The sequence below is a fragment of the Archocentrus centrarchus genome, unplaced genomic scaffold (assembly GCF_007364275.1).
Source record: "Archocentrus centrarchus isolate MPI-CPG fArcCen1 unplaced genomic scaffold, fArcCen1 scaffold_24_ctg1, whole genome shotgun sequence".
Taxonomy (NCBI): domain Eukaryota; kingdom Metazoa; phylum Chordata; class Actinopteri; order Cichliformes; family Cichlidae; genus Archocentrus; species Archocentrus centrarchus.
The window spans coordinates 2,593,053-2,610,279 of record NW_022060254.1 but is presented as its reverse complement, the minus strand read 5'-3'; the positions used below and the strand labels follow the sequence as shown (position 1 = coordinate 2,610,279).

The following is a 17,227-nucleotide window of genomic DNA, read 5'->3' as shown; positions in this document are numbered from 1 at the left end:
CTGTGGTACTGATGCACATTTCTTTATCAAGTCAAGTTTCCTTTGCAGATTTTTCTTGACCTTTGGTATCTTTATGGTTCCCTTACATCCCTCTACTTGATCTCTCTGACCTCAGTGTTGACAGTCTGACCCTGGATGATGTCATGGTGAATAAACTGCTGAATGTTGAAGGAAAAAGTGACCCCTGTTTCTCCTGTTAACTCTGTCTCACTGTTCAGCTGAAAACTACTCGACTGGCCCAGCTTTCATCAGCTGTGATCACTCTGTACACACCACATTTGGAAGAGTTTCAAACAGAAGTAAATCTGCGGTCCATGGGGAGGTGGTGGGATTTTTAGGGGAAGATCCAAAACATCTTCATCACACCTCGGATACATGCTGCCCAAAATGGAAAATTAAAAAAAAGACAAATGAAACTGGATAGTTTTGTAAAAATATTTTTAACCATTCAAAAGTCAACACATAAGAAAACATTCAAATCAAGAAAAACCACCCATGTGTGTCCTACGGGCCTCCCTCCAGCCCTCCGCCATGTAAACAGTGTTGATAAAAAAAGCTGCTGCGTGATTGGCTCTCCCATCTGCTCATCAGCATCTGCGTTTCCAGATTTGGACCTCAGACGATCTCTTCTGATCGAATAAATTAGAAAACCTAAAAGTATCGAGGAGATGACTCATGGTAAACTTTAAGTATGATTTTCAAGCTTTTGGGGCACCCCTGGAATGAACAGAGCTCTTTGGCGCGTAACATAAATCATAACATGTGACATGAAACATACTATAAACAAAACAAAGGTCATTACAAAAATGCATTTCTTACACACAGACAACAATAGCAGATTAAAAACAAATGACAACACTAAAAAATAATTTGGCAAATTTGATCATCCCCCAATAATGACGCTTGTCTGCAAGGCCTCTGTGCACACCCGCATCATTGTGGTCAATGTTAGCTTGCCGTGTTGGGGGGTGGGGCAGAGTCCAGGAGGGAAAGAGCAGTGCAAGATTTCACCTTGAAGCCTGAACTGCTCCTCGTACTGTTTGTTATTCTGTTTTCAGCTTTGTGTCTGTCGTCCTCTGGTTTGTGTGACAGCTCTGTGGTTCAACAAAGTCTCTTTAGTGCAAATAGGCTGTCCGCCGCCCACCCCCTCCTCCTCCTCAAAGGGTGGAGCTGCCAGGAGAAGGTCATTTTCATGGTGCATGTGAGGCTGTGTTTACTTTGGCACCTGGAACTGGTCTGGAAAGAGGAGGAAAAGATGAAGAGTTGTAGTTTTAGGATAAACTGGTGAATATATTCTATATTTTTCATAATCTCGATGAGTCTCATTTACAGAGCCAAAGCTGCATAATTCCAGTAAATGGTCCTGTGTGAAAATCACATTTGAGTAGAACTTCTAAAGAACCTTTAAAAAAAGTATGAAAAGTTAAAAGTTCTTTTTTTGTTGTTGTTGTTTTTTTACATTTTTAGAAAAAACAGCTTCCAGTGAGTTTTTGGCAAAATTAAAAGATGTAATTTGTGTTTTTTTGCTTGCTTGCTGCTACTGAACAGCTGAGACTACATGACTATAGAATCACTGTGTTTGCCCACCTGAGAGCTCTCAAAGGCGGGATGGCAGAGACTTTGCCCACAGGTTTGGGTCCTGTTGCTGGGGGCATCATGACCAGTAGGCCTGGGCGGGGTTTGGACACCGGAGTCCGGACTGGAGGCGTTGTGGGGGAGGCTGCTCTGGCGGGGCTCAAGGGCAGCGGCCTCTGAGGAGGGAATGCAGATGGTCTGGGTTGCAGCTCAGACACCAACTAAAAGAAGAAAATTGTTTTATGTACATTACTGAACACTGATATGCTAAATATAAAAACTACTGGCAAAATTAAACTTTTATATACTCTATATTATTTACACATAAAGTGAAATATTGTGTGTTTTAAGTGTGATGGTTATGTGATATAAGTCATGAATATTTGAAATCCAGCTTCTCAAAATTTTGAAAAACTTTCTAGGCCCACCACCCACAGGAAGCGTCGTAGGGGTCGGGTGCAATGTGTGTTGGCTGGTGGCCATCGGTGGAGGCCCTGGCAGACCGATTCCCGGCTATCGGGACAGGGAATGTCACCTCTTTGGTGGGGAAGGAGTCTGAGCTAGTGCGTGAGATTGAGAGATACTGGCTCTGGCCTGGGCTCTGAAACCAGTCTCCTGGAGAGGAGCTGGAATACTTCAAGAACCTCCTTAATCCCACTGACACACCTTCTGTAGTGAAAGCAGAGTCTGGGGACGAGGGGGATGACTCACCCATCACTGGGGGTGAGGTCAACTCCTCAGTGGCAGGGCCCCTGAGGTGGACGAGATTCGCCCTGAGTTCCTGAAGGCTCTGGATGTTGTAGGGCTGTCTCGGTTGACACGCCTCTGTAACGTGGATGGAGTTCTTGGGTGGTGCCACTAGATTGGCAGACTGGGGTGGTGGTCCCCATTTTTAAGAAGGGGGACCGGTGGGTGTGCTCAAACTATCAGAGAATTGCATTCCTCAGCCTCCCAGGTAAGGTCTATGCCAGGATGCTGGAAAGGATGGATCGTCCGTTAGCAATAAGTCGGACTCATTTCCTGTGGGTTTTGGACTCCACCAGGACTGCCCTCTGTCACCGATTCTGATCATAATTTTTATGGACAGAATTTCTTGGCGTAGCCCAGTGGTGGAAGGCTTCTTCCTTGGTGGTCTCAGAATCTCATCCCTGCATTTTGCTGATGATGCGGTCCTGTGGGCTTCATCGGGCGGTGGCCTCCAGCTCGCAGTGGAATGGTTTGCAGCTGAGTGTGAAGCGGCTGACATGAGAATCAGCATCTCTAAGTCTGAGGCCATGGCCCTCAGCCAGAAAAGGGTGGAGTGCCCACTCTGGCTCAGGGATGCGTTGCTGCCCCGGGTGGAGGAGTTCAAGTATCTCAGGGTCTTGTTCACGAGTGACAGATGGATCGGGGCTGCATCTGCAGTGATGAGGATGCTGCACCGGTCTGTCATGGTGAAGAGGGAGCTGAGTGTTATTTACCGCTCAATCTACAACCCTACCCTCACCTATGGTGATGAGCTTTGGGTAGTGACCGAAAGAATGCTGCTGCTCCTCCACACTGAAAGGAACCAGTTGAGGTGGTTCAGGCATCTGACTAGGATGTCTCCTTGGTGCCTCTTGGGTGAGGTCTTCCTTCCATGTCCTACTGAGAGGAGGCCCTGAGGCAGACTGGGGAGAGGGCGGTCTTCTCTGCTTAGGCTGCTGCCCCCGTGACCTGGCCCCAGAAAAGGGGATGGATGGATGGATGGATGGATGGATGGATGGATGGATGGATGTTTAATTTAACAGCATTTGCTTACACTTCAGAAAAAGGTCTTACCACTGGAGATCGTGTTGGATTAAGAGGTAGAGGTTTCTTTGGCGGACTCAGTCTGTGCTGTGTTGGTGGGGATTTGGGTCGTGCCGCTGGACGCTTGCCAGTTGGCAGAGGCAGTCCAACCACCTTCAGAGCCTGTTTACCACTCTCAGGAGAAGAGGCAGGTCTCAGAGGTCGCACTATGTTGACTGGCTGGGTGCCATTTGGAACAGAGCCGGGTCTAAGAGGCAGGACCTCTTTGCTGGTGTGAGGAATCTAGGATGAGAGGAAATGACAACAAATCTAAATAAAAGAAAATCAGCTCCAAATCCTTTCAGACAGACCTTTGAGACCCTCACCAGTGGAGACAGAGAAGAACTAACAAACTAACAAAAAGTGAATTAGAGAGGAGATAAAGTAGCATCTGTGAAAACACATTCACTCTTATTTAAAATCAACACACAGGTGTTTTCTCCTGTTTGAGGACAACGATCAATGAATGTAAAGTTCAAAGTTCACACAGGTTTGAGAATGATCTTGTGTGTGCCTGCCGATCAGCCGCCCCCCCATGTCTGTGCTACATGCACTGGCTTTATGTGGCATTCAACCAAACTGCTCAAATTGCAGTCCCATACATAAAAACACATTTTAAAAGACAAACATTTGGATTCTTGATATTTATTAATGTGATGTTGGGATCCATTTAATCTCAAAGCATTAGTTCATCCAGGAACTGCTAAATTAAATAGATATAATATCCTCCTTTTTATGTGACTTTCTATTAGGAGGCAGCGCTGATATCTAAATTTCAATGAATGAAAATATGATTTAAAGGTTTTGGGGGTTTTTTATTGTATTTTAGGTATTTTTTGATATATTTTAAAGTGAAGTTTAAATATTGAAATTGATTTTGTGGTTTTGTCACAACAGATATCTGGTAACATTTTTGATAAAAAAAAAAGATTAAATTTTAATCAAATTAAAAATACCAGTTCAGTCCATATATGGAGATGCAAACACGTAAGTAAAATTAGCAGATTAAATTTAATATGAATTTGATAATAATGATAAAATAAATAGATGTGGTCAAACAGTAACAATCAGCTGTAAAATAAAGCAAATATGGAGGTTGACCTCATGGACAGTCATCATCTTCCTCCCTCCCTTCTTCTTCATTTTGTAACACAATCACTCACCCCCCTGTGGCCACTAGCTTTGTTGATTGGTCCTATCACCTTCAGGTGAAAGCCAGGATTCAGATGGCCGTTCTTCCCTCTGTCCGCTGATCCCTCCATCCTGAGCACAGAAATGAGGACAGACAGAAGCTAAACAAGAGCCTGGGGCGTGATGGAGGCTGCGCTGCTTCATCACTTTGGTTTTGTGGCCCAAGACGGGAGAAGAGACAGACGAGAAGTCAACACGAGGTTTCTGATCCAGCACGATGTGAGAGGAAATGAGGCGGTGAAAGATAAACCAAATGTTTCCACCCACTGTCTGAGGAAATCATTTCTGATGAGTCTGTCAGGTTGAACTGAGTGAACTGATTCCTCTTCTATACTACTATTTAAGAAATACTGATTTTAATGCAGAGCACTTTAAACTGGCAAACACAAAACCATATCAGCTCATAAACAGTAAGCAACAAAATATGAGGATATAAAGTTTTATTAATTGAGGCCCAAATAACTTAACTCCTCAACTCCTTTATAAAGCAGGAACACGGGGAATGGACTGGTACCCGTACTAATTTCCTCACTACTGAATAATCCACAGTCAGCTGTTAGTGGGATTATAGCAAAGTGGAAGTGACTGGGAATGACAGCAACTCAACCATGAAGTGGTAGGCCACGAAAAATCACAGAGCAGGTCAGTGGATCCTGAGGTCAGAGTGCACAGAGGTCACCAATTATCTGCTACAGACCTCCAGGCTTCATGTGGCTGTCAGATTAGCTCAGGAACAGTGTGTAGAGAGCTTCATGAATGGGTTTCCATGGCTGAGGAGCTGCATCCAAGCCTTACATCACCAAGCACAATTCCCAGCATTGGATGCAGTGGTGTAAAACACACCAACACTGGACTCTAGAACCAAGGAGACGAATCACACTTCTCCACCTGCCAATCTGATGGATGGTGTGGGGTCGGCAGTTTCCAGGAGAATGGAACTTGTGAAATGAACAAGACGTTTGTGACAATTTGATGCTCCCAACTTTGTGGGAACAGTTTGGGGATGGCCCCTTCCTGTTCCACCATCACTGCACACCAGTGCAAAAAGCAGCTCCATAAAGACATGGATGAGCCAGTTTGGTGTGGAAGAACTTGACTGGCCTGCACAGAGTCCTGACCTCAACCTGATAGAACACCTTTGGGATGAATTAGAGCAGAAAGTGTGAGCCAGGCCTTCTCATCCAACATCAGTGTCTGACCTCACAGATGTGCTTCTGGAAGAATGGTCAGACATTCCCATAAACACTCCTAAACCTGTGGAAAGCCTTCCCAGAATAACTGAAGCTGTTATAGCTGCAAAGGGTGGGCCCACATCATATTAAAGCCTCTGGATTAAGAATGGATGTTACTCAGGTTCAGTGTGAAGGCAGGTGAGTGAATACTTTTTGCAGTATAGTGTACGTCATACAATCTACCTCAAATAAACCACTCCATATATTTAAGAAGCTTTCAAGCAGTCAACATAACATATGTCTTTGTTTCTGCTGTTAGTGTGTTGCAGCTCTTGATAAAATCTCTAGAAACAGCTAATCACAAGCAGCCACTTTTCTGACTCACATGTGTGCAGTCTTCTCTGCACCTTCAGCTGTTTCATATGAAAGTGTGAAATGATTTGAGCCAGTATCCAGTGTCACATATTTAGTTTCCTGGCAAAGTTTCTGCTCTGCAAAATGTTTGTGTTCTGTGTGGGTTTGAATAAAGTTTGGGAGCACAAAACTCTCACAATACACCAGCGTTCATTATGCTGCTTTAATTACTAAAGGCCTGAAAATGAGCAATGGCATTTTGTTATCACAGCTTGCATGAAGGTAATTATGAGATATTTGTTGTAGCAGGAAAACATAGTGTTAGCAGACAGACACACACATGGACACACACACAGACAGTACTTGTTTAATGTGCTCTTCTTCCTCTGGGAAAGCCACTTATGGTAATAGGAGGTCTTGATCCTGTAGCAGTAGAAGACCAGCAGCACTGCAGGTAAGACCACCAAAAAGGCAAAGAGCAGCCCAGACACCAGACCCACCTGACCTGTGGACACACACAAACACACACTCTAATGTGTTTACTTGTAAATTTAGGCCTATCCTGTTTCTGACCTCTGTGAATTATGAAGTTAAGGAATGTGTTCACAGTTTGGCTCAGAAGGATTCAGGATCTCCTCACATACAGCTTTACAATCTATAATTTCATCATCCGGCAGATAAAACTGTTTATTTAGATCAGCAGGTGTCACGGTAGGAAAATCATCGCAGATGGCAAAATATTTGTTTACTTTTGGAAACACAACATTCAGATTCTGTCAGAGGCAAAAACACAAACTGTTACATTCTAACTGTTTTACTGTTGCAGATGTTCACGAGTTAAACGTTTTTGTCACTATTTTACTAAATGTAGTCAAATTCATTGCAGGTGAAAAAGTTTTCTTTAAGGCTGTGAGCAGATTAAAGTTGAGGTAAAGCTCAGTGATAAGAAAGATTAGAAATCCCTTCTGTTTCTGGGAGCAGTGCTGGTTAAAAAGTCTGACTGCTGCAGGGAGCAAAGAGCTCCCTCACACATTTGGCTGCAGCAGCCTGTCGCTGATGGAGCTCCTCAAAGCTGGAGTCATCTGACCACATGGAGCACGGCCGTCCTGTCCGTCACCACCTCCGTGTAGGCTGGTGGATTTGCCTACGGAAATCCACCAGCAGCTCTTTGGTTTTTCCTGCACTGATCTGGAGGCGGTTCCTTTGGGAACATCATGACACGGTGTGTGTGTGTGTGTGTGTGTGTGTGTGTGTGTGTGTGTGTGTACTCACTGTCATACTGCACAGGTCCACTGTCCACACTGCCACCCAGTCCTGGCTTCTCACAAAAGGGTGGTGCCCAGCCTCGATTACAGTGGCAGTTCCCATTGCTGTTACACACCTACAGAGTACATACACACACACACACACACAAACAAAGCACTTGTTAATGTCTTTTCTTCTTTTTTCTGCTGTGTGTGTAGAATAGCATTCACCTTCTCAGCACCAAAACATTTGCACATTTAAATATTCACATTTTAATGCTACAGACTGCAGAATAAATGACATGTCATGTTTACACAGGTGTCCATTATCAGCGTGTATTTGAGTAGCAAGTAATTAATGCCTCAACCCATCCAGGTCCTCAAGTGAACTCTTACTGAAGTAACTGGCCAATATTACTTCAGTCCTTATAAACTACTCAAAACATTAAAGGATTACTTTTTAATCAGAGTTAATCAAAGTTCTGCCAATATTGATGAGCCCAGGTGACCTCACCAAAATTCCAAGTATGTGAACTATGATCTCAGCGTCCTGTTCTTAGCCGACAGGAGCAACAAGCCGGTGTGGTCTTTGCTGCTGAGGTGCAACGAGGCACATTCGCCCAGAGAACTGCTGCTTCAGGGTTTCTGTAACCCTCAGGAGATGTTGTATTTGTCTGTCTGACCCATTAATAAACATGAAAACATGAAAACATTCAACTGGAGACAGCAAAAGGGCACGAGGGGACTAAGTGGCATTTTGAGTCCCTGGAACTGTTTGCTAGTTTACATCCGCACATTTAATCACCGGGCACTGAAATCCTCACATTTACAACCTCCCAGCTGTCCTGGTCTCATGGTTTCCTCTTCCTGTTTGTCATTTCCTGTTATCAGCTCTCTGCCCTGCTCTTTAAGTGGTTCTAATCTGATTGGCTAATTGAACAAAGGTGTGCCACAGACAGGAACACAGAAGCTGATAACGGATTTAAGCTTCCTCTTTATCACACTCACATGGCCAGATTGTCTGGTTCTCTGTGCATTTGACTTATGCTCCCTCATTGGTTCATGCTGCTGGATCACCCAGAGCCTCTGCTTGGATCACCTGTGCTTTGATTAAAGGTTCAGGTGTCCTCCTGCCTCCTGTGACCTGCTCTCGAGTTCCTTTTTTACTGAAACAGTTTCAGTGCAATCAAACCAGCAGAGCCTCCTACACAAAATACTCAGAGACATAATGTGTAGGTGGCACATTACTCTTGCACATATAGTGTAACTTAGTTTGTTTTTCATGATAAGAGTTTATTTTAAAAAGATCAGATTTTAACAAAATCTCTCAAAAATGAAAATATTACTGCTAACTTTCTGTTTAAGGGCCCTTCATTGCTTTTTGAAAGGATTCAGGTGCTTAAGCTCCACCTCTGATTTATTTAAAGGTAAAACTCTGATACGGTCGGCTCCATCTGTTCGAGGATCACGAGTCTAAGCCAACACTCCAAAGTTTAGTAGTGACTTGTCAACAATTTTCCACTTTGCTTGTGGCTCGCTGCTTGTGCTTTAATAAATAGTTCATCCCTGCAGGAGCTGCTGTATCCCATCCTTTTTCCTTTTTTTCCACAGCAGAGTTGCTTGGTGACAGCGCTGCAAAGTGCTGCCTTTGCTCAAGGACACAGTGTGACAACCAGATTAGAGAGCTTTACCGGCAGCTCACTGAGTTGGTCTGTGTGTGTGTGTGTGTGTGTGTGTGTGTGTGTGTGTGTGTGTGTGTGTGTGTGTGTGTGTGTGTGTGTGTGTGTGTGTGTGTGAGCGTGCTTACCCCGTTGCTGTGACAGCGTGCGAGACAAGTCTCCAACTCAGTAAAAGAGGCATTTTGGCACCTGCGGTCTCTGCACACCTGTGATCACATAAAGAGTATAGAGTCACAGAGTACACACACACACACACACACACACACACACACACACACACACACAGGGGTCTGAAATGAAACACATGCTGACACTGTCTGACTTCTCAGGCACAAGGGTTAGCCCATTAAACACATCTATGTGTGTGTGTGTGTGTGTGTGTGTGTGTGTGTGTGTTGTTATGGATCCAGTATTTCCCTAGACTGGCTGACCATAAATCCCAGCTTTCTGTGGACCCACCTTGCCCTCTCCACATTTGGTGCCGGTCGTGACGAGGCCCGGGTCGGGCAGGTCGCCCTGGCCGTCCTGGGTACTGTAGACGTACGTGCCGCGGCATTTCACCTCGATGCCTCCCGTCTTGATGGTCGTGTCGATGGACACAGCGTTGGTGCCTTTCGGCTTTTTGGCAGCACTGTGGCACTGAATCTTCCCACACTTGGCATCCCTGAGCAGAGACACAAGCACAACAATAAGAGTTAGTTTTCAAATCCGAGTCAGCAGAACTCTGTCATGTTGACATGGGTGAGCAGCCACAGTAGAGCAGTTGGTTTCACACAGACATCAATAATCTGTTTATCAGGTAAAGGTTTTCTCATCAGTGATATAATCCAGTATGGACTTCTTAGGATGTCATTTTATTGTTGATAATCCTTTCCTGGCACATAGTGTGAGGCTTTAGTTTTAACATAATTAGCAGGGAGCTAGGGGATTAGGGTTGAGGTCATAGGATGCATCCTTGCCACATCCTAGGTGGGTGTCTCAGGGTGTCCACTGGGAGGATTCCCTGGGGCAGACCCTGGTGAGTTTATGTCTCCTGGTTGATTTGGGAACCCCTCAGTCTCGATTGCCTTGATAGCGATGAAAAAAATCGATACAATGAATTTCATATTAGCAAATATCACAGCCAGAAAGACAGAAGCATGGACTGCAGCACCTGCTGCTGTTACATTAATGTAATTATGGTGTTTGTGCAGTTTATGTGTCTTTAACATTACATTACAATTGTCAGTCTTTTTAAAACAATATTCATATACAAACTACTCCCTAATGTCTTTAAAAAAAAGACTTTTTCAGCCACAAGTACCTAAGTCTACAGGGTTACATGTTGCCTTGACAACCTCCACCACTAGGCATCTAGAGGTAAATGTATAAACTAGATAAAAATAAAAAACAGCTAGAAAAAATAAAATCCATAAAGAAGTCCATCCTGTTCACAAACCAAACTGCTTTACTGAGACTGTGAAAGGGCCAAACTGGACTGGTATGGGGGGGGGGTGTTGTTTCTGGTATGTTGGTCTGTTTTTATGTTAACAATATCACAACAAGCCTACCTGTCCATGGTGACTCATAGATCACCTGATTACATTTTTACCCTGACTGGAATATGGAAACAATCCGTATCTTCAGCCCTCTGAAACTGACCGACATGCTGGGATGTCTACATGACATCATTGATTTAAGTTGGCATAGCAACAGGACACAGCCTCGGTGAGTCTCTGGTTCAACTTGTGCTGAAAGTGCAGACTTTGAACTAGGTACCAGTTTTTAAATTGTGCGGACAGACTAAGTAAGACCAGAGTTATGATCAATAATTTATGCCAGGCTTTTCCTGTATAGTTTCCTCACATGTGTTTTCGGTGCAGGAGGAAACGGTTAAAACACGGTTACATTTGATCAGGATATGATCCAGATATGAGAATATATGACACAACCTTTGAGTCTCTATCAGTCTGATCACAACAAATCTTGTGTTTTCTCCTTAAAAAACTTTTTAAAAAAATGAAGATGATGATGAAGTTAAATTTATTTTGGTTCCTTGGACCTGTGTGTCACCTCGGTGATTGAGGGTTTTTAGAGTGACGTGTTTGGGAGATGGACAGTGTTCAAATCAGCTAAAACATCTGGTGGGGGTGGGGTTTGTTGGCTCACATCTTCCTCATTAATATGGAGATTGGAAGTGGAAAACACACGTACTGTGATGAAAACGAGGGACAGATTGTGCAGATTGTGCCCGAGTGTCAATCATTCAGGACCTTTGAGGTTTGTTGTTAAAGGTCTTAAGATTAAATCAGATTTTTTTTGGTCTCGAGTCATAAAGTGTAATCTGACCATTTTCAGAGGAACAGTTTTCTTTGTTTGTTTGTGAAGCCACTTCCCCATGTATCATTCAAGCATAAAAAGCACTTTCCTCAATGGATGAACCAGTGTTGTGTTAACACATGCTCTGTTACTAGCAGCCTATCACAAAAACCCATCATTTGTTTCCATTTCTTCAGTTGAATCTATGAAAAGATGCCAAAGATGTTGGCGTTTGACAGGCATAAAATAATATTTTTGCACCAACAAGATGATTCCCAAAGAGCTGTGAGCTGAAAATTTGGCATATCTCAGCAGGGTGTGCTGCGTGTTCCTACAAAAAACTAAGGAAACTAGAAAAGTGAAGGACAAAACGAATAGAGGCAAGTGTAAAAACCAGCTACAGCACAAAAACAGTACATAAAAGTGCAGCAAAAAAAAAAGAGATCTGGCCCTGCAGGTGATCCGTCCACTGTTTACTCATCAAAGTCTCAGAAGGAGCTTCAGTGGCCGTCAAACAGCCATTTATAAGGAAGGGAAACAGGGAGGAAGGCTGAGGTCTGCCACATCACACAACAAGTGGACTGAAAATCAGTGACAGCAGGTCTTACAGCAGAGAGATGAATCCAAATTTGACTGATACAACAGTGAGAGTCCACAGCTCTCTGTATAACATGTTGGAGGCGCCATCATTTCAGCCAGCCCACTATGAGCACAGAAGGACCACCAGGTTTGAACCCACTTTGCAAACCTGGAAAGACATTCATGTGTTGCTGCAGCGATTATGTATCTGCAGCCTCACTTACCTTTTCTCACACTTCACATAGTTGCCGTGTTCATCTTTCCCACAGTTTCCAAAAGCGTTTCCTGCTGCATTGACATCTTCAAAGCAGGCGTCGTGGGCCGGTCGAGCTCCTGGAAACACAACACACCCAAGTGAGCCTCCACACTCAGGCTGTGTGTAACGCCAGTGGTGTCCATCAGTGTAAGGGTGTGTGAACGGGTGGTTTTTTTTCTAAAAGGGCTTCAGAGCTTTAGAAATACCAGCCCACTTACCACCTGTTCAATTAGCTGAGATTAGCAGATGGAGCAACTACAAAATCAGAGGCACTGGTGACATCACTGCAGTGAAGTGTAGCACTGACCATTAAAAGCACATTAGACTTCAAGTCTAGCTCACAGATTACTGAGATTAGCAGCACAGTAGGAGTTCATGGACACAAACTGTCATGTGTGTATTTCCTGTCTGCACAACATATTGACAAAGCAGGACTGCATCACTGAGCTATAAGACATATTTTAAGCCAAACTGAGATCTCTTTCCAAAACTAACCCAGTACTGTTTCAACCCTAAACAAGTGCCCAAAGCTAATTAACACAGTTTAATTAATAATGCATTCAAATAATAGAAATGAGTCTGTGGTGTGTAAAACCCACACTTGTGTGTCTGGTGTGAGCAGCAACATGATTTCCTGCACCATCAAAAAACATCAGTCATTAAAAATATCAGTAGATTGGAGGTTGTGGCTATTTTCCAAATGGCCTCTGTGTTGATAGCGTGGTGGTTCATACAGTCACCTCACAGCTCGACGGTTCAGATCTTTAGGTCTGAGACGTCCGCAATCCTAACACATGCATGTCGGGTTAAATGGTGATTCTGAGTGTGTAGATTCACATGTTTGAGTGGAAACGGTCTCTCTCCTGCTATTTTGTTCCAAGCTTTTCCCAATACCATGAGATTCCTAAAGCCTCCGCATGTTGTAGGACTATCAGAGTTGACATGCCTCTACAGGGTCATATGGAGATTTGGGGCATTGCCTCTGGATTGGCAGACTATGGTGGTGGTTCCCAACTCCAGGGATCAGAATCCTCAACCACCCGCAAAGATCTACACCAGGGTACTGGAGAGAAGAGTCCATCTGTCCATCTGAACTTCAGATTCAGGAGGAACAAACTGGTTTTTGTGGAACGCTGGATCAGCTCTTTATCCTCTCGAGGATATTTGAGGATGTGTAGGAGTCTGCCCAACCAGCATACATGTTTGTGGACTTGGAGAAGATATTCAACCGTGTCCCTCAGGGGATCGATGGGAGGTGCTGCAGGAGTATCAGATGTCTGGCCTGTTGTTATGAGCTATTCAGTCCCCGTACAACTGCAGTCAGGGCTCAGTTTGCTTTGCCACCATTAAGTCAGACTCATGCCTGGTGGGTTTTGGTGGGTGTTGGCCTTTGCCTGGGCTGCCCTTTGTCACCAATTCTGTTCATACATTTTTTTGAGTAGTATTTCTAGTGGAGGAAGGCTTCCAGCTTGATGATCCCAGCTACAGATAAAATGGTTATGTTGGCTTTGTCGAGCGGTAGCGTCCAGCTCTTACTGGAGCGGTTCAATGCTGACGACCCCCCCCCCCCCTCTAGGTCTAGGAGTAGAGCTGCTATGCCTCCATATTGAAAGGAGCCAGTTGAGTTGGCTTGGGCCTCTGATTAAGATGCCTCCTGGGTGAAGGTTTCTGGACATGTCCTGATGTGAGGAGGCCCCAGGTTAGACCCAGGACACACTGGAGAGATTATATCTCTCGGCTTGCCTGAACACCTCAGTGTTCCCCTGCATGAGCTGGAGGACGTGGCTGGGATGAGGGAGGTCTGAGCTTCTCTGCTTAGGCTGCTGCCCCCACGACCAGGCGCCCAATAAGTTGTAGAAAATGAATGGATGGAAACATGTACTTTACTTTAGTAATAACTGAATAAATTATTTGTATAAACCTTTGAACACAACACACTGATCACTGATCATTAAATCATTAAATCTGACTGAAGGTGCAGCTGAAGCTAAATTAGGACAAATATCATGCTGCACATCTTTGAAGAGTAAAGAGTGCGTGCCAGATTTAACGGTTCAACCCCGTGGGGTTTAGGCTCTATAGACTGGATATGTAGAACCTCATGGGCAGACTGACAGGTGGAGGGGCAGACAGGTGGTATATCTGGCAGGAGGGTAAAAAGCAAAGCGCGCACACACACTGCTGCTGAACAAATAACTTTGAGAAACAGAAATAAAAATGTTCTGAAGATCATCTCTGCCTTTCTTCCATCAGCTCTGACACAGTGAAGAAGACCTGCTGCAGGATCTGTTAGCAGCAGTTTGGATCATTTGGTGCTTTAATCCTGACATGAAAACACTGACCTTTAAAAACGGGGCTGTAATCCCTCATTTTAGGGATTTTAAACAGGGCTGGCAGTCTTCTAAGGCCATGTGCTGCATATCAGTGTAAAATCATGGTGTGCTGCACGAGAAAGCCTTTTCCTTACCGTAACCCCAGAGCTGCAGGCACTGCTGTTCGTGGGTGAGGCACATGCCATTGTAGCAGTAGGCCAATCCGTACTGACAGGAGGTGCCATCCAGCAGGTAAACGTTGGCGGGGCAGTAAGGAGAGGCCCCGGTGCAGTATTCTGGCAGGTCACATGCCCCCGCTGGGCCCCGGCACATGGTGCCTGCCTGCTTCAACTGCACACACAGGAGCAAAGAGTGAGAGGGGAAAAGAGGAGCAGGAGGCACAAAGAGCCATCCTTACAGTGGTTCAACAAACTGATGCAGGGTGAGGGCAGGGAGGGTGCAGCAGGTTAATTCAAGCTTCTTTATCGAGAAAATGCCTTCCTGTGCTCATCCTCTCTGACGTTTTCATTCAATTTACACATTAGAAACTGTTGTGTTTGTAATACTCATCAGGGCAAAGGAAGAGGACACTAAAATATGAATTAAAACAGGTGAAAGTATGAAGAACAAACTATATAATCAATAAGGCGTCAGCACAGAGGATGGAGCCACACATTTGTTTGCTCAGGTCATGTGATTGTTGAGATTTTATTGGTTCTTCACCTTACAGCATAACATTTGAAGCAACCTCTGCTGTAATTAGATGCTGTTTAAATGAAATCGAACTGCATTTTTATGCCACGTGCATCTCCTGATACAACCCTCCCAGTCTGGGGACCTGCACTGGGAGTACATGTGTTTGCGACCTTGAAGCTGGGTTTGCTCTCCTCCCAGGATTGAACCAGCGATCCTTCAGTTATGAGATGGATGTGATGACATCATACCACAGAGACACAAGATCATGAATACACATATATTACATATTAACCATTAAACTGTCTCACTTACTTTACAGCCCTCGCAGCAGACTCCGTGGGCACACTGGGCCTCGGCCTTCAGGGTACAGTTATTGGCATTGCAGCAGTCATTGTCGCATTCCTGTCACAATCACACAATCATACACACACACACACACACTGAGGTTCAAACACTGATCTCTCTAAATGTATACACTAAAAAAAACTGTTTCATAAAACAACCTTATCAAACAATATTCAAATAAAACAGGTTTCATTAAGGATTTAAAGAGTTTGTTTAATCACTTTGATGTGACTGAGATGTGTTAATGTTGTGTATATTTATAAAATGTGTGTAAAAACAGTTCTTACCAAGAAAAAATTGTAATCATGTTATTGTATGAGCGCCCACACGCTGAGACACACTGAAACTGTAACTGTGTCCCCCTTTCAGGCCAGTTCATTTTACAGGCTAGTCTACAGTGTCAGTTTTTCACTACACAGTTATATAAAAGCAAATACTTAATCATAAAAATAAATATTATTACTGTGAATACTCATAGATTGCACTATAAATATACAACCCTGACTTGTTTGGCCACTGTTTCCATCTGAGGAAGGTAATTAGGTTACAAACATTTGGACCTGACAACACGATTATCTGAGTTTGAGAGGAACCTGAGGCTGGGTGCACCTGTGGGCCTCACAATGAAGCCGTCATCACAGTAACACACTTAGATGACAATTTTAAAAAATAGTGAGGTACACAGTTTGCTCAGTTGTTCAAATGATCTTTACATGCAAGCAAAAATTAACTACACACATATTCATGGAAACTGAAGACACAGTACATCAGGCTACAACAATGTACTGTAAGCAGTGTCTGTGCATTGTGTTTTCCCTGCTTGGCATTTAGTTTTTACCATCATGCTGCATCACTGGGGCTTCCAGTTTAGTTTGAGTCTCAGTTTCTCTCCACAGTTTCTCACTAAGTGTTAACAGGCTGCTAATGATAATATTCTGGACGGCGTCTCCTACAAACACAAACATTTTTACAGGGTCACTTAGAAAATGAATATGAGGAAAAATGTGAAAATCGCTGCATCACTGATGAAATATTCCACTCTCATCTCAGCTGGAAGTTAGTCACAGGTGGAATATCACTGGAACAAAGCTGATGGTCACATGACATCAGTGTTTATAGCATTGCTCTAATTAAGACTGTTTGATTGATATGATAACTGCATGATTATCTGATATTCCCGGTGAAGCTGGTCCTGCAGCAGCAGTCCCGATGTCACATTCTCAGTTATTTCTTCAATGATACAGTTTAACCCTTCTACTACCACAGGGGTCACTGGTGACCTTGACCCCTGTGGTAGTAAAAGGGTTAATAGATGCATCTCAAATACAGTGACGTGAAGTCGTTAGTGTCGTAATAGGAATACTCGTGGTTTCAAATTAACAACTGTGCTCACATCTGGTTCTCCGCAGTCACATTCTTCTCCATCTTCCACAAAGCCATTGCCACACTTCTTGCCCCCCACCAGGTCTTTCATGTTGGGCATGTTGTAGAGGCACATGCCCCCACCCTTCTGGAAATAGCTGTCCAGGTCGCGTTTGCTGCAGTGACTGAAGACTCGAGGGAACGGGTGCCTGGAAGAGACATTTTCATTTTATTCACACGCAACAGAAACTACAAACTATTCCTGATATGCTGCCATTCTTCTATTATACAGGGACTGAAAAAAAAACATATTGAGTGGAATATAACAATAATGTGTTTGCAGTTAAGCAGGAAA

General features: G+C 44.0%; 1 protein-coding gene across 2 annotated transcripts in view; it reads right to left on the bottom strand.

The window, feature by feature from the left end:
* Nucleotides 1-465: 465 nt before the first annotated feature.
* The window catches only part of adam19a (ADAM metallopeptidase domain 19a), an 89,609-nt gene continuing 72,847 nt past the window's right edge, over nt 466-17,227 (bottom strand). Inside the window, exons 12-23 of one of the 2 annotated variants that reach the window (XM_030723204.1) lie at nt 16,904-17,081; nt 15,478-15,567; nt 14,625-14,820; nt 12,126-12,234; nt 9,484-9,688; nt 9,153-9,230; nt 7,374-7,482; nt 6,465-6,606; nt 4,548-4,647; nt 3,376-3,627; nt 1,588-1,796; nt 466-1,236 (exon numbers count right to left, since the gene is read on the bottom strand). In XM_030723204.1, coding sequence (XP_030579064.1) covers nt 1,191-1,236; nt 1,588-1,796; nt 3,376-3,627; nt 4,548-4,647; nt 6,465-6,606; nt 7,374-7,482; nt 9,153-9,230; nt 9,484-9,688; nt 12,126-12,234; nt 14,625-14,820; nt 15,478-15,567; nt 16,904-17,081 — 1,714 coding nt within the window. In that variant the 3' untranslated portion in view covers nt 466-1,190. The remainder of the gene's footprint in view (nt 1,237-1,587; nt 1,797-3,375; nt 3,628-4,547; nt 4,648-6,464; nt 6,607-7,373; nt 7,483-9,152; nt 9,231-9,483; nt 9,689-12,125; nt 12,235-14,624; nt 14,821-15,477; nt 15,568-16,903; nt 17,082-17,227) is intronic. The other variant, XM_030723205.1, reaches the window with a different exon arrangement.